The sequence below is a fragment of the Balaenoptera borealis genome, assembly GCF_965194805.1.
Source record: "Balaenoptera borealis genome assembly, chromosome: 10".
Lineage (NCBI taxonomy): Eukaryota > Metazoa > Chordata > Mammalia > Artiodactyla > Balaenopteridae > Balaenoptera > Balaenoptera borealis.
In genome coordinates this window covers 90,341,717-90,367,054 of record NC_138874.1, presented here as the reverse complement: position 1 = coordinate 90,367,054, position 25,338 = coordinate 90,341,717, and the positions used below count along the sequence as shown (strand labels likewise).

The following is a 25,338-nucleotide window of genomic DNA, read 5'->3' as shown; positions in this document are numbered from 1 at the left end:
GTCCATTTGCACACTGCCGAGGTAAAATCAAGGAAATATCACTTTGAGCAAGTCCCTTAACATTTCCCCAACTTTATTTCCTCATTCGTAACATGGAGATCACAATACTCACTTTCAGAGTGGTTATGAACATTAATTGAGTTTACGTTGCATTAAGGCAAAATCATTCTCTAAAGATGTGTAATAAAATGTGTGGATTAAAATGGAACTCTCTGTCTGCATTTCAGCTGGGCCATCCAGGCAATAGTTACCAAACATGACCGCATTCCAAGGCATGGTGCTAGATCACCAATCAGGAGTTGCTGCAAAAATAATTTGCTAAAAATAGTTGCTTCAAAAATAGTTTCTGAAAAACAAAAAAACAAAAAAACAAAAAAACAAACAAACAAAAAAATAGTTTCTGAGCCTTAGCCCCTCATCCTCCTGGAAATTCTCATAAGATTGAAGTTGAGAAACAGTATTTCTTAGGAGTGAGTAGGCAGAAGGTTGTGTGTTTCGCTACTCTCACCAAAAGGAATAAAAGGAGGATGCTTGCCCCTCATGGCAAACCGAGCAAGGGGGACTTCATGAAAACAATTTAGAGAGTTTGACAAGTGTTCCCAGGACTGGGGTAGCACAATGTACTGAGGGCTGAGATACACCTGGGGAAGTCTTTGAGAGACAATGACTGCCGCTAATTTCGAATGGCCTATACTCTCAGAATTCCTAAGGTCAAAGGGTGTGTGGGCGTTTCCCACAGATGAGATGTTAGCCTGGGAGAGAGAGATCTTAAAGGGTTTCCGCCCAAGAGAATAGCAGCTAGCTTTGGATTGTGGCCATGGTTGGCACCTCCTATGTTACCAAAGTTAGGTCAGAAAGAGTCTCATATAACTCAGCAATAAAAAGACTACCCAATTTAAAAATGGGCAAAGGGTTTGTATAAACATTTCTCCAGAGAAGATATGCAAATGGCCAATAAACACCTGATAAGGTTCTCAATATCATTAGTCACCAGAGGAATGCAAATCAAAACCACAGTGACATACCACTTCACACCTACTAGTAAGGTAAAATTAAAAAGATAATAACAAGTGTTTTCAAGAACGTGGAGAAGGTGGAATCCTCATATATTTCTGGTGTGAATGTAAAATGGTGCAGCCACGTTGGAAAACAGTTTGGCATTTCCTCAAAATGTTAAGCATAGTGTTACCATATTACCCAGCACTTTCACCTAGGTGTCTACCCAAGAGAAATGAAAATATATGTAAACACAAAAACTTGTACAAGAATGTTCATAGGATGATTCATAATAATTAAGAAGTGGAAACAAGCCAAATGTCCATCAACTGATGAATGGATAAACAAAAGGTGTTATATCCATACAATGGAATATTTTATGGCCATAAAAAGGGAATGATGTACTGATACTTGCTACAACATGGATGAACATTGAAAGCAGCCAGACACAAAAGACCATGTATTATATGATTCCATTTATATGAAATGTCCAGAATAGGCAAATCCATAGAGACAGAAAATAGATTAGTGATGGCGTAGGTCTGGAAAGTGAGTGCAAATGGCTAGGGAGTGTTCTTGAAGGGTGATGAAAATATTCCGAAATTAGATTGCAGTGATGATTGCACAACTCTGTATTTTATAAAAACCACTGAACTGTACACTTAAATGGGTGAACTTTATAGTATGTGAATTATATCTCAATAAAGCTGTTTTTTTTTTTTTTTTTGGCTGTGCCGTGCAGCTTCTGGGGTCTTAGTTCCCCTACCAGGGATCAAACCCGGGCCCTGGCTGTTAAAGTGTCGAGTCCTAACCACTGGACCACCAGGGAATTCCCATAAAGCTGTCTTTTTTGAAAAAAAGAATATATACACAAGCACAAAAGCATCAATAATTAGCATACATTTTCCTGATAAAATAGAAGCATGATGACTAGTAAGTACTTTTTGGCTCATAGGTGTCTTTTAAACCCTGCCTCAGGTCATGCAACAGTCAAAACTCAGTTTCAAGGCAATATCCCAGGGCAAAGCAAGCTAGGACATCAGAAGTCTAGAATTGGAACAGGCTAGTAAGGGGAAGGGAACATCCTAGTTTCAGGCACAGTCAGAACTGGAGGCAATTGGGCCACTTACAGAGTCAACAATTCAATCTAGAGTTTTCAAGGGATCTTGGTAAACTCAGGCTAGGTTGAAGCTGATGCTGTTGTAGGAGGAGGAGACGGGAGAGATGGATTCAAGTGCATGCATAGGTCCTGTCTTATTGGTATTTCTACAGATTTAAAATCACAGCAAGAAAGGTTTAGGACAAAATGCCTTTAGGCTTAGAGATATCAACTTTTAAGTCTCAAAGGCCTTTACATAATCGGTACAAAAATTATATTGGGTGGTCATTTCTAGCTCTGAATTTTCAGTGAAGCTGGACTTAAGTTCATAGTTTTGGTCATTTAGGATGAAATAACCCTCATGAATTTCCATTCTCAGGGCCCTTATAAACAAAACCCAAGAAGCTTGCTCAGGACTCTCTTTCCTATTTATCTTCTCCATTAATTTCTAACACAGAAGGAATATGTTTCTTCAGTGATGATCTAGTTGCTCAAACTGAAAAAAAATTTTTTTGTTCTTAGGTAACAATTATTTTTATCTTTAGGGTCAGTGCTTTCTTCAGGAGGGAGCATAGAATAAAATAAAGGTAATAGGTTTTATTTATTTCTTTTTTAAATTAATTTTTATTGGAGTATAGTTGCTTCACAATGTTGTGTTAGTTTTTACTGTACAGCAAAGTGAATCAGCTATACGTATACATATATCTCCTCTTTTTTGGCTTTCCTTCCCATTTAGGTCACCACAGAGCATCGTGTAGAGTTCCCTGAGCCATACAGTAGGTTCTCATTAGTTATCTATTTTATACATAGTATCAGTAGTGTAATATGTCAATTCCAATCTCCCAATTCATCCCACCCCCCTTTCCCCGTTTGGTATCCATACGTTTGTTCTCTATGTCTGTGTCTCTATTTCTGCTTTGCAAATAAGATCATCTATACAATTTTTCAGCAATAGGTTTTAAAATCTGATCATATCTGACATATACTAGCTGTGTGACGTTGGGCAGGTCCAGACTTTCTCAGATCTTCATCTAAAAAATGGAATTAACGCCACCTACCTTCCAGGTTAGGAGGGTGAGGATTAATGATAATGTATGTATTTTCCCTGGCAATTAGGAGGGGCTCATAAATGATGGTTTTTATTATCAAGTCACTGAAAATTCTCCCACAGTCAATGCAAATTCAAGCTTTTAGCCATTCATTGCTTTTCGCTACTCTGCTTCCTGTTTTAATGTGTGATATTCCATGCTCAGTTATGATTAAATCAATTAATATTGGTTATTATATTTCTCTGGTATAATAGTGATGTTGGATTTCTCTTATACTTATTATAATGTTGTATTTCTCTGAATCTAAGATGCCATCTGTTTTAAGATGCATTTCTGTTTCAGAAACATTAAAATGTGAAATCAAGAGCACCTTAGAATCAATGAAATATAGTTGCCCCCTACTACATTTGGGCCCATAGACTGCTACTGGTCCAGTTAACAGGCTGCTCAGAGTCTGATGTATGTTGGTCCCTTCATCGCAGATGACCAGATCACTTGGATTCAGGCTCCTCTTTTCCAGTTAACCTAATACCCTGATACCCTCATACCTCACATGATGTCGTATCAGTAAACACACATTACATTAGTTTTTTCAAACTCAGAAAGAACCTCTTTACTCCCATTAAGGATTACACAGGTACAGGCTATTGACAAATTAGGCAACACTGGTACACAGAACGGATTCAGAGTCCATGCCATGCACGTTTTCCATCAGCTAGAGGGCAATCTGAATCAACGTGTCACTAAACCAACAATTGCCCTGTTGGAAGCAGGGTTAGTGGGGGCATGTGGAAGAGCCTGGATTTCTGGAATTCCAGTAAGTCATTTCCTGCCCTGTTATAAGGTCAACAAAATGTAAATAGAGAGGAGATAGTTCATTTTTTGTTATTACTCTTCAGAATTTGTTTAATCCCTGTTATATACCAAGTATAGGTTAAGGACTGGGAATCCAGAAACAAGATATTGTCCCTGGTCTTAAGGGCCTTATGCTTTAATCATGGAAGACAAACAAACCAAAAGTGACAGCATAATGCTGTTTGTAGAGAAGTATGCACAGAGTTTTCTAAGGAAACACAAGAAAGGTACAACAGAAGTCAGACCAGAGGTAAGTGATAGAAAAGTTTTATAGAAAATGATGCCTGCACTTGGTTTTGAAACACAAATAGGAGTCAGCTAGCTTCTAAATGGAGGGAGAGGAGTTGTTTAAACACTCTTTTATGCTGGTGTATTTTACCATAATTTTTTAAAATTGGAGGGAAAAAAATGCAGTCTTTTGAAAGACTGCTCATTGTTTGGCAAAGCCTGCAGGAAGGAAGGGTGTTGGGGAAGAGAGGTGAGAAAGACAGTGATCGCCAGGTGCTGGAGGGCCTTGTTTCCGGGACAGATGTTTGGAATTAACCGAGGAGAATGGAAAACCAATAAAGGGTCTGAAGGGTAGAAGGGAGGGGCGAGCGGGAGGCGCGACGTGGTTGCGTTGAAGGAAGAGCACGAGGTGTGCAGCTGGCGTGGGTGAGTTCCAGGCAGCAGGGCCGGTCCCGGCAGGGGTGAAGAAGCGCAGAACCAAGCAGCGGCTGTGCAGGGGAGAAGCAGGACGCGTGGTGAGATCAGCAGCAAAGAAGTGACAGGGCTTCGAGGGTGAGTAAACGCGGGAGGTGAATGAGAAGGGAGAATTTCGACCAGCTCCCATGTTTTCAACTTGGGCAACAGGTGGTGCCATATCCCAAGAAGAGCTGCTCTGGGGGCAAACAAGCGGCATTTAGATTTAACGGGTTGCGCCTGAGGGCCCTGAGGAAGGGGCAAAGTGGGAAGGCATCCTAGTCAAGGCAATACGGGAAATAAATACAACTGACGTGTGCACAGCAGTCTACAGATTATACAAAACTGTTATTGACAAGTGAGACGTGACTGGAGCAGATAATGCGTGTTGGGGGGCGAAGTTCTGAGGGAAGTTTATCTGGTCGGGAGGAGCAGCTTGTTTATAGAGAGCAGTGAACATCCAACCCTGGAGGTCCCGCTAGATCCAAAAATAGAAGAAACCCCGGAAGGGTTGCATTTAGAGGCAAGCATATTCAAGAATATTTCTTCTGGCAAACTCCAGTTAAAGATAGCAGGGAAAGGGCATTTTGAATTCACTTCCAAGTCCTGAAACCAACTGAAAGCAAAATAAAAGAGCAAAAAGTAAAAAAGAAACTTCCACCTTCAGTTAACAAGGCAAGAGTTACAAAACAAAACTATGAAGAATGGCTGCCAAATGAAGAGAATTTTGACCTAAAATATATGAGAACACAGAGCCAATACATCCCTGTACAGACTCTGGGAAAGAGATCAGTTTACCTAAAATTAAGTGTCATGTTCCTGAGAAGTACATGCAGTGATCCTCTGCGGGTAGATGGACAAGGTACAAGGTCTGACAAAGGGTGGGTCAGAGATGGTCAGTGTTCTGTAATAGCTGTCCTCTCTTTTAACTGTAAGAGAACCTCTGATTTTTAAAAATTGAAGTAGAGTTAATTTACAATGTTGTGTTAGTTTCTGGTGTTCAGCAAAGTGATTCAGTTATAGATATATTATATATATATAATATATTCTTTTTCAGATTCTTTTCCATTATAGGTTATTACAACATGTTGAATATAGTTCCCTGTGCTATACCAGGACCTCTGGTTTTTTAGCTGAGCACATGGCTGGCTAGCTGGCTGGCTGGCTGGGATAAAGACTGCATTTGTTAGCTTCCCTGCGTGTGGGCATGACCATGTGACTGCTTTCTAGCCTATGAGATGTAAGTGGGAGTCATGTGTAAAACTGTGGGAAGTTTGCTTTTGTTTTTATTTTTTTAAGCAACTTTATTGAGATATAATGCACACACCCTATGTAAATGGAATCATACAATATGTGGGTTTTTTGTGACTGGTTTCTCTCATTTAGCGTAATGTTTTCAAAGTTCATCCATGTCTCAGCATGGATCAGTACTTTGTTTCTTTTTATTGCTGAATATGTATCTAGCACATTTCATTTATCCATTCTTACCAGCAGGGTGTGAGGGTGGGAAGTTTGCTTTTGAAGGAAGAAGGTGTGCTCCTTCCTGGTGGTTGGATTGTGAATGTGACAGTGGGGCTGGAACATCTGTCTGGACAATAAGTTAAGTGTGTGTTGAGATAGGTAGAGCAACAAGCTAGAAGGAGCCTGGGCCATTTGATGAGCACAACACTGGCCTTGAACCTATTGCTTCCAAGCTCCATTTATGTAAGAAAGAGGTCAAGCTCCAATCATTTGGCATTTTCTATCTAGTCCTGAAGCATATAGGGTGTTGGGGGCAGGGAACACTGATGAAAATCAGAGAATATAGAGAAAGCCATTCAGGAAGGCAGAATAGCAGGGAGGTGGCAAAAGGAAGAGTTCAGGAAGAAAAATAAAAGAAAAAAAGAAGAGCATTACAAAGAGCTCAGCACAGCCTTGGAGCATCAGGAGCACATGGCTTTTTATAAGAGACACTGACAGCTTTGATTTTGTGGCGGGTTTTGATGAGTAAATGAAACTTACTGCAAAGTGCAGATAAATGCACTTTGAAAAGGTATCAACCTAATAATCTTGAAAATATAAATTTCATTTAAGTTTAAATTGTTTCTGTTACACTCTTTTTCCTTCTCTACAAATGTTGTTGAAAAAACATAGCAACATAATCACCATCCCTTAATGATTTCTGGTTTTCTTTTCTTTAGAGCCATTAGTTGGCAACTAATATTTCGTCTTGTGAAGAAACATTTTCCCAAAGGTAAGTGATTCCTTCAGCTTTATTTCAACTTCTTTTTCTTCTGTTAAATATATGTTCAATGTAGTAATTTTTATTTTTAAAAGCATAAAGACTATGATCCGTTTTTGTAAAATTATCTATCCCTCTATCTGCAAATTCATTCTTTTACAAATATTTAGTGAGCACCTAGTATGTGTTAAACATTATGTTAAGCACTGAGGACAAAGTAGTGAGAAGAAAAAAAAGAAAAAGACCCAAAAAAATAAATAAATAAAAGCAAGACAGTAATCCTTGCCTTCATACAACTTACATTTTAGTGGTAAATACAATCCCCCAAAAAAGGAACAAATAATTATATAGTTTGCCTTTAGATAATGATAAGTATTATGAAGAATAATCAAGTAAAGGAATAGATAATGGTAAGGGGTGGCAACCAGGGACTAGTTTAGGTGGGAAGGTCAGGGCTAGCCACTCTAAGGTGGTGGTATTTGAGTGTGGACTTAAGTGATGTAAAGGGAAAACATTTAAGATAAGAGCATGCAAACATTTAAGATAAGAGCGGTCCAGGCAGAAAGAATAGTAAGTATAAAGGCCCTGGGGTAGATATAAGCTTGGTATGTTTAAGAAATTAAAAGGATTTTGTGACCGTTGCTTACTGGGCCTTTTTGCTATTGTAAGAATTTTTTATTTTAAGTATGGGAAATCACTGAAATGTTTTGAGTCAGAAAGTAATTTAATTTATGTTTTTAAAATACTCTGGCTACTGTGTAGGGAATAAAACTAGTAGGGTAAAAAAAAAAAAAAAAAAATGGAAATGGAGAATATTTGAGGAGGCTTTTGTCATTGTCCAAACAAGAAATCTATGATGGGGCTGTTGTCACCATCCAAGCGAGTAAGATACGGTCACCTGGACTAAGATGACAGTGGTCAAGGTGAGAGAAATAGTCAGTTTCCAGACATACTTTCAGACATACTTTCAAAGCAGTCTGTATAACTTGATGATATGGGGAGTGAGATAAAGAGAGGGATTGTGGATGAGTCCTAGGTTTTGGTCTAAGAAATTGGATCGATCATGGTAATATTTGCCAATTTGGGGAAACTGAAAAGGGAAAGAACAGATTTTAAGAGTCATCACAATAAGATTGATTGTCACCAGTTGATTACAGTGTCCTAGCTGATGGGGTATGGGGGCAGTATCTTATTTTTATCCTCATATTTTTCTATGTTTTCATAACAAACATACTCACTTTTACATAAGCATATAAAGTTATTTTTTAAAAGAAGGATTATTCAGTTACTCTTAAGAACTGGAAGCCAGATTGAAGGCAGTTTTTGTGATGTAACCAGGCCCACGTGGTGGAGGCATTCGGTGTTATGGAAAGCACCAAGCTTTGGAGTCAGAAAGCTAATTTAATCTCCAGATTTTCTAACTATATGTTATATGAGCTGGGAAAATCATTTAAATTTTAGGGATCTTCATATATGTAAGTGGAATATAATGGTCTCAAGAAAGATTGAGGTGAAGTTCAAATGGGATTATGTGGGTAAAAGCATTTAATCATTCAATCATTCACTGACTCCACAAGTATTTAGTGGAACTTACTACATGCCAGGCCCCAGTCTAGTTGCTAGAGACACATCAGAAAATAAAAGAGATCAATTCTTTGCCCACAAGGTGCTTATAGCCTTATAGGGAGAGAAGACAATAAACAGACAATTAAATATACAATATGTCAGATGGTAAAAAGTGCTTTGAGGAAATATTAAATAGGGGAAGGTGAAAAGGGAGTGCTGGGGACACGGTTGGTTTCTCCTCATCCAATTGACCCATCACTGATTGGTGTCACTTGTGGACACAGTTTGTATCTGTAAGGCTCTGTCTGGCTCCAGGGACTGGAGTGGGGGTTAGTGGCCTTAGGAATGGGTACCTATTAGAAATCCTCATGGAGGTATGAGGTACGTAGCTGGAAGTACAGTTTTGGAGTTCAGAGAAGTAGAAGCAAGAAATATAAATTTGAGGGTCATCAGCTTATAGTGGGATTTGTCGATGAGACCATCTGGAATTAAGTGCTGATAAAGAGAAGAAATTCAAGAACAGACCCCAGCAGACTCCTACAGGGTCAGCGTTATAAGGAGGGATCAATAAGCTTCACCCCTCTTAAAACTCTCACCAAACACACACTCCTCTACCGTTTTTAATCTGGTTAACATCTATTCATTCAGATCTCAGATCTCAGTTCATACATTACTTCCTTCATTTTAAAATTTATCCAGAACATTATACTGGGATTTAGTGGTGAACAGTAAATAAGATAAGTTAGTCTTGCCCTTCACTGAGTTTATCTTCTACTGGAAGAGAAAGCCAGTAGACAATAAAGAAGCAAATAAATAAATAAGTACAGACTAAGTCAAATATTCTGATTGAAATAAACAGGAGATAAGACTGAGCATAACCAGGGGAGGCCTCTTTAGATGAGATATCAGGGGAAGGCCTCCATGTGTAGTTCACCATTGTGCTAATATCAGAAGTATAAGATGAGCTGGGAGAAGAACATTCCAGGCAAAGAATTGGAAGATCTTTCCCGAGGACTGACTTGCCTTACTCTCCACGCTCAGCCAGGTTCCTTTTGCCCTACACTCTCCTAACCCTTAAAACCCAAGTAGCTCTCAGAGTCCTTGCTGACTTGAATTGAGCTGGACTCTTGATTCATTTATAGGTCCAGTCAACTAATAATTTATTAAGCAGGCTTAAATTACATTGAGACTGTACTGCAGAAGCTCAGAGTTACTGCTGGAGGATAGAAAGAAATTTTAAAACTAAGATTACTGAAGGTGTGGGTTGGGAAGTTTGATTCATTTGCCTAAACAAGGCTCTGCAGGGCTGGCTTCCCAAGATTTGAGTCAAGACCCTCGAAGGATGTCAGACAAGTGAGCTTTCTGCTCCAGCTTTCCCTGACTTCCAAGAACCCCAGCTCTATCCAAGACTTAAGGTATTAGGGGGTGTATTCATTTCCTATTGTGGGTAAAAAATTACCACAAATGTAGTGGCTTAAAACAACCCCGATTCGTTATCTTACAGTTCTGGAGATCAGAAGTCTGAAATGGGTCTCACTGGACTAAAAGCAAGGGTTGACAGGGCTGCATTCTTTTCTGAAGGCTCCAGGGGAGAATGTGTTTCCTAGGCTTTTGTAGTTTTTAGAGGCTGCTTGCATTCCTTGGCTCATGGCCCCTTCCTCCATCTTCAAAGCCAGCAATGGCCCACTGAGCCTTTCTCACGTCTCATCACTCTGACTCTGACCCTCCTGCCTTCCTCTTTCTCTTATAAGGACACTTGTGATTACACTGGGCCCACCTGGATAATCCCTCCATCTCAAGATTAGCTCATTAGCAACCTTAATTCCATCTGCAAACTTCATTCTCTCTTGCCATGTAACATAACATATTCATGGGTTCCAGGGATTAGGGTGTGGACACCTTTGGGGGCCATTATTATACCTACCACAGGAGGATACAGGACTCTCTGATCTGATTCAACTCCCACATATCCTCCAGCAAGCCCTCCCTGATCCCCCAAAACTAGGTTAGGTGACCCTGCTCGATGGCCCATGTGGTTGCATCCATCACTCTTCCCCTAGTGTTGTGCTTGTTCACTAGTCTGTATCTTTGAGGACAGTAGCTGCTTTTTTCACTCTTGGTTATCTGTCTCTTCACTGGAATGTAAGCACCACATGGTCAAAGATCTTTGTTGGTTTTATTCTATATCAAAAATAATGATACAAGTAAAGCCTTTAGATATATTCAATATATGTATTGACTGAATGAATTGTATCTCCATCACCTAGCCTGGTCTCTAGCACAGAGTAGATAGATGCTTAATGCTGCTGCTACTATTAATACCGCTAATAATATTTATTAAGCCCTTACTATGTGCCAGGCACTGTGCAAAAGGCCTTATGTATATTATCTTGTTTGAGTCACACAACTCATGAGGAAGGAGCTGGTTTTTCTCCATCCTATACGGAGGGAAACTGAGGTTATAGAAGTTAATTATTTGGCCCAAGATCAAATGGCCTAAGAGGGAGTTGAACTTGTATTTAAAATTGTATATCTCTGCATATGCTAAGTGAAATAAGCCAGATAGAAAAAGACAAATACTGTATGATCTCCCTTATATGTGGAATCTAAAACAGCCATACTCGTAGAAACAGAGTAGAATGGTAGTTGCCTGGGGCTGGGGAGTAGAGGAAATGAGATGTTGGGCAAAGGGTACAAACTTCAAGCTGTAAGACAAATAAGTTCTGGGAATCTAATGTACAGCATGGTAACTGTAGTTTACAGGACTTTATTATATACTTGAAAGTTGCTAAGAGAGTAGATTGTAAATGTTCTCATCTCACACACACACACACACACACACACACACACACACACACACACACCACACACACACACACAAGTACATGAGGTGATGGAGGTGTTAATTAACCCTAACGTGGTAATCATTTTGCAATGCGTACATGTATTAAATCATCACATTGTATACCTTAAATGTACACAGTGTTATATGTAAATTACATCTCAATGAAGCTATAAAAAATTTTTTTTAAATATTATATCCCCCTGACACTCAAGTTCCTTCTACTTCTAGTTGCTTTGAGAGACATTGTATGCCCTCTGGCTTCAGGGCATATGCTCTGGTACTCTATGTGAAATTCCAGGGAAGGAGTGTCAACCTCAGCCCTGATGTACAGAGGGTATTCCTTGTTTACAACAACCCGAAGTTCATACAAGCAAGGAGGGTACATCCCTCTCCTAGAGAATGGGTGTCATCTGTTTAGCATGAGTGAGGTCACCATAAGAACTAAAGAGACATTTACCAGAGAAATGGGAATTCTTCTGCAGAGGAACAATTTGGGACTATCTCGGGACCACTAAGCCAAGCCTGCAATAATGACAGTAGATATTGTCCTGTTGACAAAAATTCAATTAATTATCAAGTTAAGAGGGGAAAAAGGGGGAATGTTATTCAAGCCAAACTGAAGATTGTAACCTGGAAAGCATATTCTTTTTTTTTTTTTTTTTTTTTTAATTTTATTTATTTATTTTATTTATGGCTGTGTTGGGTCTTCGTTTCTGTGCGAGGGCTTTCTCTAGTTGTGGCAAGTGGGGGCCACTCTTCATCGCGGTGCGCAGGCCTCTCATTGTTGCAGCCTCTCCTGTCGCGGAGCACAGGCTCCAGACGCGCAGGCTCAGTCATTGTGGCTCACGGGCCCAGCTGTTCTGCGGCATGTGGGATCTTCCCAGACCAGGGCTCGAACCCGTGTCCCCTGCATTGGCAGGCAGATTCTCAACCACTGCGCCACCAGGGAAGCCCTCTTTTTTTTTTTTGAATTTTTTAATTTTATTTTATTTATTTATTTGTTATACAGCAGGTTCTTATTAGTTATCTATTTTATACATATTAGTGTATATATGTCAATCCCAATCTCCCAGTTCATCCCACCACCCACCCCTTCCCCCCTTGGTGTCCATACGTTTGTTTTCTTCATCTGTGTCTCTATTTCTGCCTTGCAAACTGGTTCATCTGTACCATTTTTCTATATTCCACATATATGCGTTAATATACAATATTTGTTTTTCTCTTTGTGACTTACTTCACTCTGTATGACAGTCTCTAGGTCCATCCACATCTCTACAAATGACCCAATTTCATTCCTTTTTATGGCTGAGCAACATTCCATTGTATATATGTACCACATCTTCTTTATTCATTCGTCTGTCAATGGGCATTTAGGTTACTTCCATGATCTGGCTATTGTACATAGTGCTGCAATGAACATTGGGGTGCATGTGTCTTTTTTTTTGTTTTGAAAACTCTCTCTTGGTTCTTTCCAACAAGATGGGCAATGATTTATTTGAAATCACCAAAAATAACATCTTACAGAAAGGGAACTATACATTACACAACCAAGTGTAGCTATAAAATCTCAAACATTCAGGCAATGCTTTATTTAGATCACCAAAAATAAGGTTTTATAGAAAAGGAACTGTAACAAGCAAATGTATAGCTGCACATTTTCTTTTGCCATCAATATCAACTCCCTCTAAAATATTCTGGGACTACTTTTCGGTTTCCAAACAAAACTAATGTTTTGTTGCTCAGCCTCATCACAAGAATGAAAACGGCTTGCAAAACGATTTTGTTTAATGCTAACAAATAACTAAAAAATGTGGTTATTGCTAACATGTAACTCCGTCTACTGAAACAGCCCAAGCTACACACACTTCCGTGAACATTTCACTGTGAACACAGCTGCTCTTTTCTGGCCATCACAGATGACATGTACCATGGCAAGGGTCACATGTTGGAGGCCGTTCAGGCACCTAGGAAGTAATCCTTAACAGAAATAACTACGGGAGGTAAGCAGCTCAAACAAGTGGGCCCGCCACAGCCCCCCAAGACGGGTATCGCATTCACTGTGCCTGTAAGGAAGGCCCACCAACTCCCTAGTTCTTTACTGGGGACCAAGAGCGCAAAGCTAGATAGAGAAGCTGCTCTTCCAGAACCATCAAAACCTTAATAAATCACCCTGGGGTTCTTTGTGCTGTAGTACACCTCACAGGCAGCAACATAGGCAGACTCTGGGAAAAAGTCATCATGGTATTCTGCTAAAAACCTCAGAAAGAGATCAAAGTGCTTCAGTAAAGCCTTCAGATTCTTCTCAGAAAAGGACATCTTTCCAAGGATTTCTGGAAGTTTCACAAACAATTGCAGCAAGTGTTGCGCCCCATAAATGTAAGCGGGTGGAGGTGGCTGGTCACCTGGGGGGTAACTGTCGGGTACAGGTTTCCAGGAGAGGACCTCATTTATCTCATTAGTTCCTCTGCCTTCAAAGCCAGCAAACACCGCACTCCCTTCCTTGCTAGGGGTCAGAGGAACAGGTGAGGATGATCTGCTATGAGCAGGTGTCTTCTTTTCCAGGTGCAGGAACAGCTTGGGCATGCTGGCAGATGTGTCCTGCTGCTGGCACTTGGGCTGAGGCGAGGCGCTGCTCTCAGACAGCTTGTCGCAATTGGCAGAGTGGCGTGTGGACCTCCTCAGAGACTGCAAAGCTTCCAGCTCGGCTTTGCACCTTTTGGGGGTGGCTGGTTCGCCTGTGGTTGGCTGACTCTCTGTGGACTGTGGTGTGGATGGATTCAACAAAGGTGGGCTTGGAGAGAACTCCTCCTGGTTCCTATTAGCGTTTGTGGTACTTTACTTAATCAGAAGAAAAAATTTGGACGAAGTCACCTTTTTATACTGAACTTGTTCATGTGGATAGAGCAAAACCAATGGGAGAGTGTAATCATAGGTTATTCTTAATCCATCCACCATCTCCTTACAAAGGTCAACGTTCTTTTCTGCTGGGATATAATGCACATTCATGTTGGCGTGTGGCATAGCGTGATGGTGATGAGGCCTCTCATTGGCTGAAGAGGCTGTATTGATAGCAAAATGCTTCACGTACGATTCCAAAATAGTTATGATGTTGGTCTGGCATGGAAGTTTCACTAACCGTTTTCTCCTGTTGATACAGTAACAATCGTCCTCAAGCTTCTTCTTCAGAACTTCAGGGATTTCTATAGCTATTGTTCTTTCTTCCATTTCCTTTTTTGCGTGCCGCTCTGGTTCTTCCTTCACTTCAGTCTTTTCTTCAATATCACTTTCTTCACTTATTTCTTCATCCTTTTCTTCACTACTGTCATCAGAGGAACTGCTTATTAAGTTTTCAACACTTTCATCTTTTTCTTCAGCAGGGAGGCTTTTTAAGACAGAGTCCACACCAGGCAACCTGCAGCGCTTCCTCTTTCTTCCTGTGCTTCTCAGGCGAGCTACAGCTTTTCTTGCCAACTTACACTGTAATCTCCAATTTTCATTGGTGTCACGAAGGACATGATCTTCAGCTGCCCATCCATCCCAGCTTCTGTTCCACCCATTCAAATGGATCAGATATTCTGGGATCTTTCTGCCTTTTTCGTCTTTACCAACAATAACATCGACAGTCTTGGCATCGTCCAGCACTCGTGCCTTGGTGGGGTCAGGCTCGAAGCACAACACTTTCTCCCCTGAGTGGAATTTAAATTTCACGCCCTCTCTGGCGCTCATTTGCTCATCGTGGTGGAGGGCGAGGCTCTGGGGTGGGCGGAGCATGTGCCGCATGTGTGTTTTTGAATTATGGTTTTCTCAGGGCATATGCCCAGTAGTGGGATTGCTGGGTCGTATGGTAGTTCTATTTTTAGTTATTTAAGGAACCTGCATACTGTTCTCCATAGTGGCTGTATCAATTTACATTCCCACCAACAGTACAAGAGGGTTCCCTTTTCTCCACACCCTCTCCAGCATTTGTTGTTTGTAGATTTTCTGATGATGCCCATTCCGGGAAGCATATTCTTAGAAAGCTCTGAGAACCGTTCCACCTGTTAGGAGTCTAAGGCACAGTCACATACGTTTTCGAGACAAAGGATTGTACATCAAAATGGCATATTGATATTTTACATAAAGTTCACCAAGGATACATGGTCCACGTAAGCACGTAGAAAGCGAGCAGCAAGTCACCACGACCCCCTACAGAGCTGGGAAAGAACAATATTCTTTTAAGAAGTTACACTGCTAGGAAAAACATTGATCTTTACTGTAGAGCAGGCCCATCTTTGAGGAGCTCTGGTTAATGTGTAATGTGGATGCACACTGCACATGAGGGAGGGAAGGAGGAGGTCCAAACAAACACACAGAGAAAATTTTATGTTTAATTTTTTCTTGTCCTGCCTTAAAATATGAATTTTATTTCATCAGTCCTAGATCAAGGGCTTAATGTGTAACAACATTAGTGATGTCCTTTCAGCTTTCTCTCTTGATGCCTGCCCTCACCACCTGGGGTGTCAGGATCTCATCAGAAAATTATGGGATTTTAGCAGTGGGTGCAAAATCCTGTGGTTTTTACTCTGTGGTACTGCTGATTTGGTACTGATCTTGGGCCAACTCTCTAGACCATCTGTGGGCCAGACTGGCCTGGCTATAGTTTGTTCACCCTATATAACCAAGAGTTGATAGCTGTCTTTACTGACAGGTGAGAAAAGCATAGGATTTCCTTGGAAAAGTTTGCTGAAGTGCAGGAGGATGCAAGAGGAAAAGTCAATAATGGGGCTATTCATTCATTCAACAAATGTGCACCCATGCCAGGCTGTGTGCTAGAGGCTGACGATCATCCTGGGGGGCAGGAACAATGCATCAGCAGGGCTGCCCTCTATCCTAACACCTGACACCTAGCACAGTGGACAAGTGCATAACAGGCAAAGTCATAAGATTGCAGATGCAAAGACTGATGGTAACAGCAATTGCAAGGGGACATGAGGAAGACCCAGGGTTTGGAGCTGAGTTAAGCTACCTGGGGAAAGAACATAAGCAAAAGCAGGAAAGCAGGTGATGAGGGCATGCTCAGAAGACAGTAGGCACTGCAGCGGGGCTGCACTGGGGTGAGGTCACAATTGGACCTGGTAGGAGTGACTTGAAAACCAGGCAGAAGCATTTGGATTTTACACTCTAGTGCATGAAATTCCACTGAAACTTTGTTTTAAAAAAAAAAAAACTTTATTGAAGTATAATTTACATACCATAAAATTCATCCATTTTAAGTGTGCAATTCAATGATTTCTAGTAAATTTACCAAGTTATGCAACCGTCACCATCACCCAGTTTTAGAACATGTTCATCACTCCAACAAGATCCCTCATGCCCATTTACAGTGAATCTCCTTCCCCACTCCCAGCCCTACTAAGGCACTATTTTACTTTCTGTCTCTGTAAGTTTACTTTTGCAAGACATTTCATATAAATGGAATCATACAATAAGAGGGTTTTCTGTGTCGGCTCCTTTCAGTTAGCATGGCGTTTTTGAAGTCCATCCATGTTGTAGCATGTATTAGTATTTTATTCCTTTTTATCGCTGAATAATGTTCAATTGTATGGATATACCACATTTTATTTATCCATCAGTTGGTGGACACTTGGGTAGTTTCCACTTTTTGGCTACTACAAATAATGCCGCTATGAATATTCTTGTGTACAAGTCTTTGTTCTCTTGGGTAAGTACCCAGGAGTGGAATTGTTGTGTTGTATGGTAAATTTATAGTTAAATTTTGGGTGGCTGTACTTAATTATTTTTATTTATTTTTTAAAAGCACCTTTATTGACATATAATTTGTATACCATAAAATTCATCTGCTTCCCGTTTACAATTCAATGAATTTTAGTGTATTTACAGAGTTGTACAGTCACCACAATCTAATTTTAGAACACTTCTATCACCCTAAGAAGAAATCTTGTGCCCATTTGTAGTCACTCTGCATTTTCACTCCTAGCCCTAGCCAACCTCTAGTTTACTTTCTGTCTCTATATGTTTGTGTTTTCTAAACATCTCCTATGAATTGGATCATATAATATGTGATCTTTTGTGTCTTCTTTCACTGAGCATAATATTTTTAAGATTCATCCATCTTGTACAATGTATCAGTACTTCGCTCCTTTCCATTGTCAAATGATATTCCCTTGCATGGATATGCCATATTTTGTTTATCCATTCATTAGTTAATGGATATTTAGATTGTTTCTACTTTTCTATTGTGGATAATGCTGCTATGAACATTTACATACTAGTTTTTGTGTGGATATGTGTTTTCATTTCTCTTGGGTAGATACCAGGAAATTGCTGGATTGTATAGTAAGTATATATTTAAACTTCTAAGAAACTGCAAAACTGTTTTCCAAAGTGGCTGCACCATTTATATTCCCATCGGCAATATATGAGGGTTCTAGTTTCTCCCTATTCTTGACAACACTTGTTATTGTGTCTTTTTGATTATAGCCATTCTAGTGGATGTGATGTGGTATCTCATTGTCGTTTTAAGTTGCATTTCCTTAATGACCAATAGTGTTGAACATCTTTAATGTGCTCATTAGTCATTCATATATCTACTTTAGTTGAATAAAATGTCTATTCAAATCTTTTCCCCACTTTTAAATTGGGTTATTTGTTTTATTACTGGGTTGTAAGAGTTCTTGATTTATTCTGGATATATTGTCAGATACATGATTGACAACTGTTTTCTCCCAACCTGGGGCTCACCTTCTCATTTTCTCAATGGTATCTGTTGAAAGATTTTTGAGGAGAAAAGGGACAAAACAGAGCTGTGCTTCGGAAAGATAGGATGTAGAATGGATCAAAAGGACAGAGTGTTCTATTTTAATACCCTTTCCTATATTGTAATATAGGGAACAAGGACAGGCCAAGCTTCTCAAAATTCTCCGGGAATCAAAGGGTTATAAGCAGCTATTTATTGAAGCCTGTTTACAGTCCAGTTAATCAGTAAACCAGAATCAGTGAAACTACCCAATCTGAAGAAGTGCAAAAACCTTTCAAAAGGTTTTCATGGATTAGGAGAGGCAGAGAAATGGGGGAGGGGAGATGAGTGCCTATTCCAGAGCTACATAAATAACTTCTGGCTTTGGAGGGACAGTTCTGAACTTTCTTCCCAGGCACTGTCACACTGGTGTTTACTGGTGGGAAACTAGGAAAAGCTGGTTCTTGGCCCTTGGATTTTTACTGGGAGAAGCGGGGCCCATTTTAGTGAGTCTCTGAAAAAGCCCAGCAAGATGTCAGACCTGGTCTCAATTTTCCTCCAGCTCCTTCTCTTCAAGTTGGTTGCCCCGGTAACCTTTCGCCACCACCGCTATGATGACCTCGTGCGGACGCTGTACAAGGTGCACAATGAATGCCCCCATGTCACGCGGGTTTACAGCATTGGGCGCAGTGTGAAGGGGAGACACCTCTACGTGCTGGAATTCAGCGACTACCCTGGAATCCACGAGCCCTGTAAGCCCTGAGCATGTGTCTTAAAGTGTGTGTGGGCAGGACCTTTCCCTTACAAATCCAGTAATTGGGGTGGTTTCTGGGGAGGTCCCTGGACCCCTCCACCCATAAAGTATCACCACTTCCTCAGCCTGGGCTAAGTATTTCCTTGCTTAGCCTACAAACTGGCCCTGCCTCTGGGGAGCTGCAACCCCATTTCAGGCTCCAGTCTGTTCCTCCTTTTTGGGTTCTGTTTGCTCAAGACCTTAATGGTAAAAGGTGAGTCTTCTTCCCTGCTCCCTTCCCATCCCCCCACCTTCCCTCCCATTACCCTTCTTTCTTCCTTGCTGTTACTATTCTGCCTTTCTGTATCCAATGCCTCTGGAGAAACAATTAGCCCTTCTAGTTCTGCCAGAGTTTAGGGATAGCTCTTAGGGGAATGACGGTGTACTCAGAGTATGGGATCCTGGAGAGAGTTTGAGGTTTGGGGTATTCATCTTATTCATTGCATTATTTGTTGTTAGTTTGTTTCTATTATAAAAGCCATCCATGTTTGGATTAAAGTAGAAATTAGATAAGGAACAAACCTCACCCATAATCGCACCACTCACAGATGACCATCGTTAACATATTGATGTATCTCCTTCCAGACTTTCTTCTACGCATGTTTAAGCCACCTCCTCTTACATACACGTCATTTTTTTAATAAAAATGGAATCATACTATATCTGCTTTTCTCATTTCATAGTCTTTGATGAGTAGCATGTCTGTAAATGTAGATCTACATTATCATTTTTGGCTGCATAATATTCCATGGTTGCAAGTTTGTATTTAACAGTTCATTTATAGATGGGCATTTAAGTTGTTTCTACTTTACTGCTTTACTTACAGCAATTGTGACATTCAAGTACGTCAGTTCCTCCTTCAAACTGTCAACCTCAAGTCTCTTTTCCTCTCCACTTCCTCACCCTTCCCCCTAGCCCAAATTCCATCACAGCCTGCCTAAATGATTGCACCAGGCTCCTGACCGTTCTCCTAACACCTAACGGCCACCACTCTCTAAACCTTTCATTTAAGACACAGATGCTAGATGTCCAAATACTGATATAATCCCCTCCCCCCTTGCTTAAAAACCTTCAGTGGCAACCTCACACCCAGTGGATTCTGTCCATGACAGCTTCAAACTCTTAAGTGGCCAGTTTGGGGGAGGGGGGAGAGGGGGATGGGAGGCTGGCTCAAGGAAGGCTACGTGATTAGGTGACGATAAGGGCCTTGCTTTGAAAATGCACTTGCAGAGCAAACACCCTGCTTTTACTCAGGTCGTGTGTTCATTGTGGAAGCTTGTGGGTGCTAATGGACATTGTAGGCTTAGCCCCCCACTCCATGCCCCTTTCTTGGTGCCCTGTCTACTTTCTAGCATTCAGTGCCTTTCTTGAAGCTTTTCATACTATTGTACCTCACTGATCCCTCTTTTCTCTGATGCCCTATCAACGGTATATCCATTCATTCCTTAATTATTCCACAAGCATTCCTGATGATCTACTCAATGTAAGCACTTTGGTAGACTCTGAATATAGCACAGAGAATGAAACAAAGACTCTGCCCTCAGGGCCTTAATTCTAGCGAGGTAAGACTGGCAATAAATAGGTAACTAAATAAATATATACTATACCAGATGAAAATAAGTGCTATTGAGAAAAAGAAACCAGGAAGGAGAGATAGGGAGTTGTGGATAATTGTGGGTTGAGTGGGGGAGGGGGTGTTGCCTTTTAGGAAAAGCTTCTCCTTCCAGGTGATTTTTGAGTACGTGATTGAGGTGCCATACTGATACTGGGAAGGAAAACACTGCACAGGGGGAAGAGCCGGAGCATGCCTGGCATGTGTGAGGAACAGCGTGGAGGCCCCTGTGGCTCCAGGAGAGTGAACCACAGGAAAGCAAGGTCAGAGCAGAGCTGTCGGGATTACCGGGCAGGAGGAGATCACGTGGGGCCTCACAGGCTTCTGCAAAAATTTTGGCTTTTGCTCTGAGTGAAGTGAGAAGCCGTTGGAGGGTTTTAAGCAGAGGAGTGACATGATCTGACTAAAAATTTTAAAAGATCACTCAGAACAAGGGTCAGCAAACTAGAGCCTTGAGGGCCAGCTACCTGTTTCTTTGTTGTTTGTTTTTTTTTAATTTTTTTCACACACACACACTGTATTTTATTTTTACAAGAGATAAATAGACTGACACCAAGCATTGTAAATGGATGACCACAACAAAAGCAACAATGATTGCAATTACCAAACACGAAACACACTCATACTATGTCATAATATTGACATTCAGTCCAGTAATCCTCCACTGTAACAGCTCCTTTACTTTGCAGTGAAAATTGATTTGTATATTCTTTGCCTCTGAGTCCTTGTGGGATTTTTTTTTTTAATTCAAACAGAAAGTCACAAAAATTATAATCATCTTCATCAGTTCACTCAGTCCCATGTAATTAATTTTTTTTTCATCTTGATCTTTTGTTAGCACTTTTATGAGTTCATCAGTTTTTCATTAGAGTTCTGAAAATGCTTATTCATTCAGTTCAGCAGTATAGTCAGTTACCAGAAACCTGTACTTGTCAGAGTCTTTTCCATGAATTCCTTGAAGATGAAACCCTTTTATAGGAACATATTTGCAAAAGCATCAGAGTACACCCAGAACTGTCTGTAAATGACAAAAGACTTAGAAATGACCACGGTTAAAGATTTGATGAAAGTTCATAGTAATGCAATTGACAAGGAAATTTAGTTATTTCTGAGATATACATTTTAAATAAAAATTAGAATTATGACTTATAACATTATACCAGAACATATAAGATTTTTAGAAATTTCATGTAATGTCTGAAACATTTATATTAACATATTTCCATACAAATAACCCAATGAAACTTTAGTATTAATTGTTTTGTTTGTTTGTTCTTTTATACTGCAGGTTCTTATTAGTCATCAGTTTTATACACATCAGTATATACATGTCAATCCCAATCGCCCAATTCAGCACACCACCATCACCACCCCACCGCAGTTTTCCCCCCTTGGTATCCATATGTCTGTTCTCTATGTCTGAGTCTCAACTTCTGCCCTGCAAACCGGCTCATCTGTGCAATTTTTCTAGGTTCCACATACATGCGTTAATATACGATATTAGTTTTTCTCTTTCTGACTTACTTCACTCTGTATGACAGTCTTTAGATCCATCCACGTCTCAACAAATGACTCAATTTCGTTCCTTTTTATGGCTGAGTAATATTCCATTGTATATATGTACCACATCTTCTTTATCCATTCGTCTGTCGATGGACATTTAGGTTGCTTCCATGACCTGGCTATTGTAAATAGTGCTGCAATGAACATTGGGGTGCATGTGTCTTTTTGAATTATGGTTTTCTCTGGGTATACGCCCAGTAGTGGGATTGCTGGATCATATGGTAATTCTATTTTTTTTTTTTTGGTAATTCTATTTTTAGTTTTTTAAGGAACCTCCATACTGTTCTCCATAGTGGCTGTATCAATTTACATTCCCACCACCAGTGCAAGAAGGTTCCCTTTTCTCCACACCCTCTCCAGCATTTGTTGTTTGTAGATTTTCTGATGATGCCCATTCTAACTGGTGTGAGGTGATACCTCATTGTAGTTTTGATTTGCATTTCTCTAATAATTAGTGATGCTGAGCAGGTTTTCATGTGCTTCTTGGTCATCTGTATGTCTTCTCTGGAGAAATGTCTATTTAGGTCTTCTGCCCATTTTTGGATTGGGGTGTTTGTTTCTTTAATATTGAGCTGCATGAGCTGTTTATATATTTTGGAGATTAATCCTTTGTCCGTTGATTTGTTTGCAAATATTTTCTCCCATTCTGAGGGTTGTCTTTTCGTCTTGTTTATGGTTTCCTTTGCTGTGCAAAAGCTTTGAAGTTTCATTAGGTCCCATTTGTTTATTTTTGTTTTTATTTCCATTACTCTAGGAGGTGTGTCAAAAAAGATCTTGCTGTGATGTATGTCAAAGAGTGTTCTTCCTATGTTTTTCTCTAAGAGTTTTATAGTGTCCGGTCTTACATTTAGGTCTCTAATCCATTTTGAGTTTATTTTTGTGTATGGTGTTAGGGAGTATTCTAATTTCATTCTTTTACATGTAGCTGTCCAGTTTTCCTGGCACCATTTATTGAAGAGACTGTCTTTTCTCCATTGTATATCTTTGCCTCCTTTGTCATAGATTAGTTGACCATAGGTGCGTGGGTTTATCTCTGGGCTTTCTATCTTGTTCCATTGATCAGTGTTTCTGTTTTTGTGCCAGTACCATATTGTCTTGATTACTGTAGCTTTGTAGTATAGTCTGAAGTCAGGGAGTCTGATTCCTCCAGCTCCGTTTTTTTCCCTCAAGACTGCTTTGGCTATTCGGGGTCTTTTGTGTCTCCATACAAATTTTAAGATGATTTGTTTTAGTTCCATAAAAAATGCCATTGGTAATTTGATAGGGATTGCATTGAATCTGTAGATTGCTTTGGGTAGTATAGTCATTTTCACAATATTGATTCTTCCAATCCAAGAACATGGTATATCTCTCCATCTGTTGGTATCATCTTTAATTTCTTTCATCAGTGTCTTATAGTTTTATGCATACAGGTCTTTTGTCTCCCAAGATAGGTTTATTCCTAGGTATTTTATTCTTTTTGTTGCAATGGTAAATGGGAGTGTTTCCATAATTTCTCTTTCAGATTTTTCATCATTAGTGTATAGGAATGCAAGAGATTTCTGTGCATTAATTTTGTATCCTGCAACTTTACCAAATTCATTGATTAGCTCTAGTAGTTTTCTAGTGGCATTTGTAGGATTCTCTACGTATAGTATCATGTCATCTGCAAACAGTGACAGTTTTACTTCTTCTTTTCCAATTTGTATTCCTTTTATTTCTTTTTCTTCTCTGATTGCCGTGGCTAGGACTTCCAAAACTATGTTGAATAATAGCGGTGAGAGTGGACATCCTTGTCTCATTCCTGAGCTTAGAGGAAATACTTTCAGTTTTTCACCGTTGAGAATGATGTTTGCTGTGGGTTTGTCGTATATGGCCTTTATTATGTTGAGGTAGGTTCCCTCTATGCCCACTTTCTGGAGAGTTTTTATCATAAATGGGTGTTGAATTTTGTCAAAAGCTTTTTCTGCATCTATTGAGATGATCATATGGTTTTTATTCTTCAATTTGTTAATATGGTGTATCACATTGATTGATTTGCGTATATTGAAGAATCCTTGCATCCCTGGGATAAATCCCACTTGGTCGTGGTGTGTGATCCTTTTGATGTGTTGTTGGATTCTGTTTGCTAGTATTTTGTTGAGGATTTTTGCATCTATATTCATCAGTGATATTGGTCTGTAATTTTCTTTTATTTTAAATTAATTATTTATCTATTTATTTATTTTATTTATTTATGGCTGTGTTGGGTCTTCATTTCTGTGTGAGGGCTTTTCTCTAGTTGTGGCAAGTGGGGGCCACTCTTCATTGCGCTGCGCGGGCCTCTTATTATCGTGGCCTCTCTTGTTGCGGAGCACAGGCTCCAGACGTGCAGGCTCAGTAACTGTGGCTCACGGGCCTAGTTGCTCCGCGGCATGTGGGATCTTCCCAGACCAGGGCTCGTACCCGTGTCCCCTGCATTGGCCAGCAGATTCTCAACCACTGCGCCACCAGGGAAGCCCTGTAATTTTCATTTTTGGAGTATCTTTGTCTGGTTTTGGTATCAGGGTGATGATAGCCTCATAGAATGAGTTTGGGAGTGTTCCTTCCTCTGCAATTTTTTGGAAGAGTTTGAGAAGGATGGGTGTTAGCTATTCTCTAAATGTTTGCTAGAATTCACCTGTGAAGCCATCTGGTCCTGGACTTTTGTTTTTTGGAAGATTTTTAATCACAGTTTCAATTTCATTACTTGTGATTGGTCTGTTCATATTTTCTATTTCTTCCTGGTTCAGTCTTGGAAGGTTATACCTTTCTAAAAATTTGTCCATTTCTTCCAGGTTGTCCATTTTATTGGCATAGAGTTGCTTGTAGTAGTCTCTTAGGATGCTTTGTATTTCTGCGGTGTCTGTTGTAACTTCTTTTTCATTTCTGATTTTATTGATTTGAGTCCTCTCCCTCTTTTTCTTGATGAGTCTGGCTAATGGCTTATCAATTTTGTTTATCTTCTCAAAGAACCAGCTTTTAGTTTTATTGATCTTTGCTATTGTTTTCTTAGTTTCTATTTCATTTATTTCCGCTCTGATCTTTATGATTTCTTTCCTTGTGCTAACTTTGGGTTTTGTTTGTTCTTCTTTCTGTAGTTCCTTTAGGTGTAAGGTTAGATTGTTTACTTGAGATTTTTCTTGTTTCTTGAGGTAGGCTTGTATAGCTATAAACTTCCCTCTTAGAACTGCTTTTGCTGCATCCCATAGGTTTTGGATCGTCGTGCTTTCATTGTCATTTGTCTCTAGGTATTTTTTTATTTCCTCTTTGATTTCTTCAGTGATCTCTTGGTTATTTAGTAACGTATTTTTTAGCCTTCATG

The 25,338-nt window shown here is 40.0% G+C and overlaps 2 protein-coding genes across 5 annotated transcripts in view; one reads left to right on the top strand and one right to left on the bottom strand.

Moving 5' to 3' along the window:
- LOC309636068 (MSL complex subunit 3-like) overlaps positions 1-15,092 on the bottom strand; it is a gene marked incomplete at its 5' end in the record, with an annotated part of 50,702 nt that extends 35,610 nt beyond the window's left edge. The window contains 2 exon segments of the mRNA XM_082408136.1: positions 13,755-14,147; positions 14,151-15,092. Coding sequence (XP_082264262.1) covers positions 13,755-14,147; positions 14,151-15,092 — 1,335 coding nt within the window.
- CPN1 (carboxypeptidase N subunit 1) overlaps positions 398-25,338 on the top strand; it is a 63,221-nt gene continuing 38,280 nt past the window's right edge. The window contains exons 1-2 of one of the 4 annotated variants that reach the window (XM_082408140.1): positions 398-4,779; positions 6,861-6,913. Coding sequence is in view for 3 of the 4 variants with exons in the window: in XM_082408137.1 (XP_082264263.1) it covers positions 18,581-18,800 (220 nt within the window). In the remaining variant the exon portion in view is untranslated. Of the gene's footprint in view, positions 4,780-5,737; positions 6,914-18,577; positions 18,801-18,825; positions 19,056-25,338 lie in introns of those variants that run through there. The other 3 variants (XM_082408138.1, XM_082408137.1, XM_082408139.1) reach the window with 3 other exon arrangements.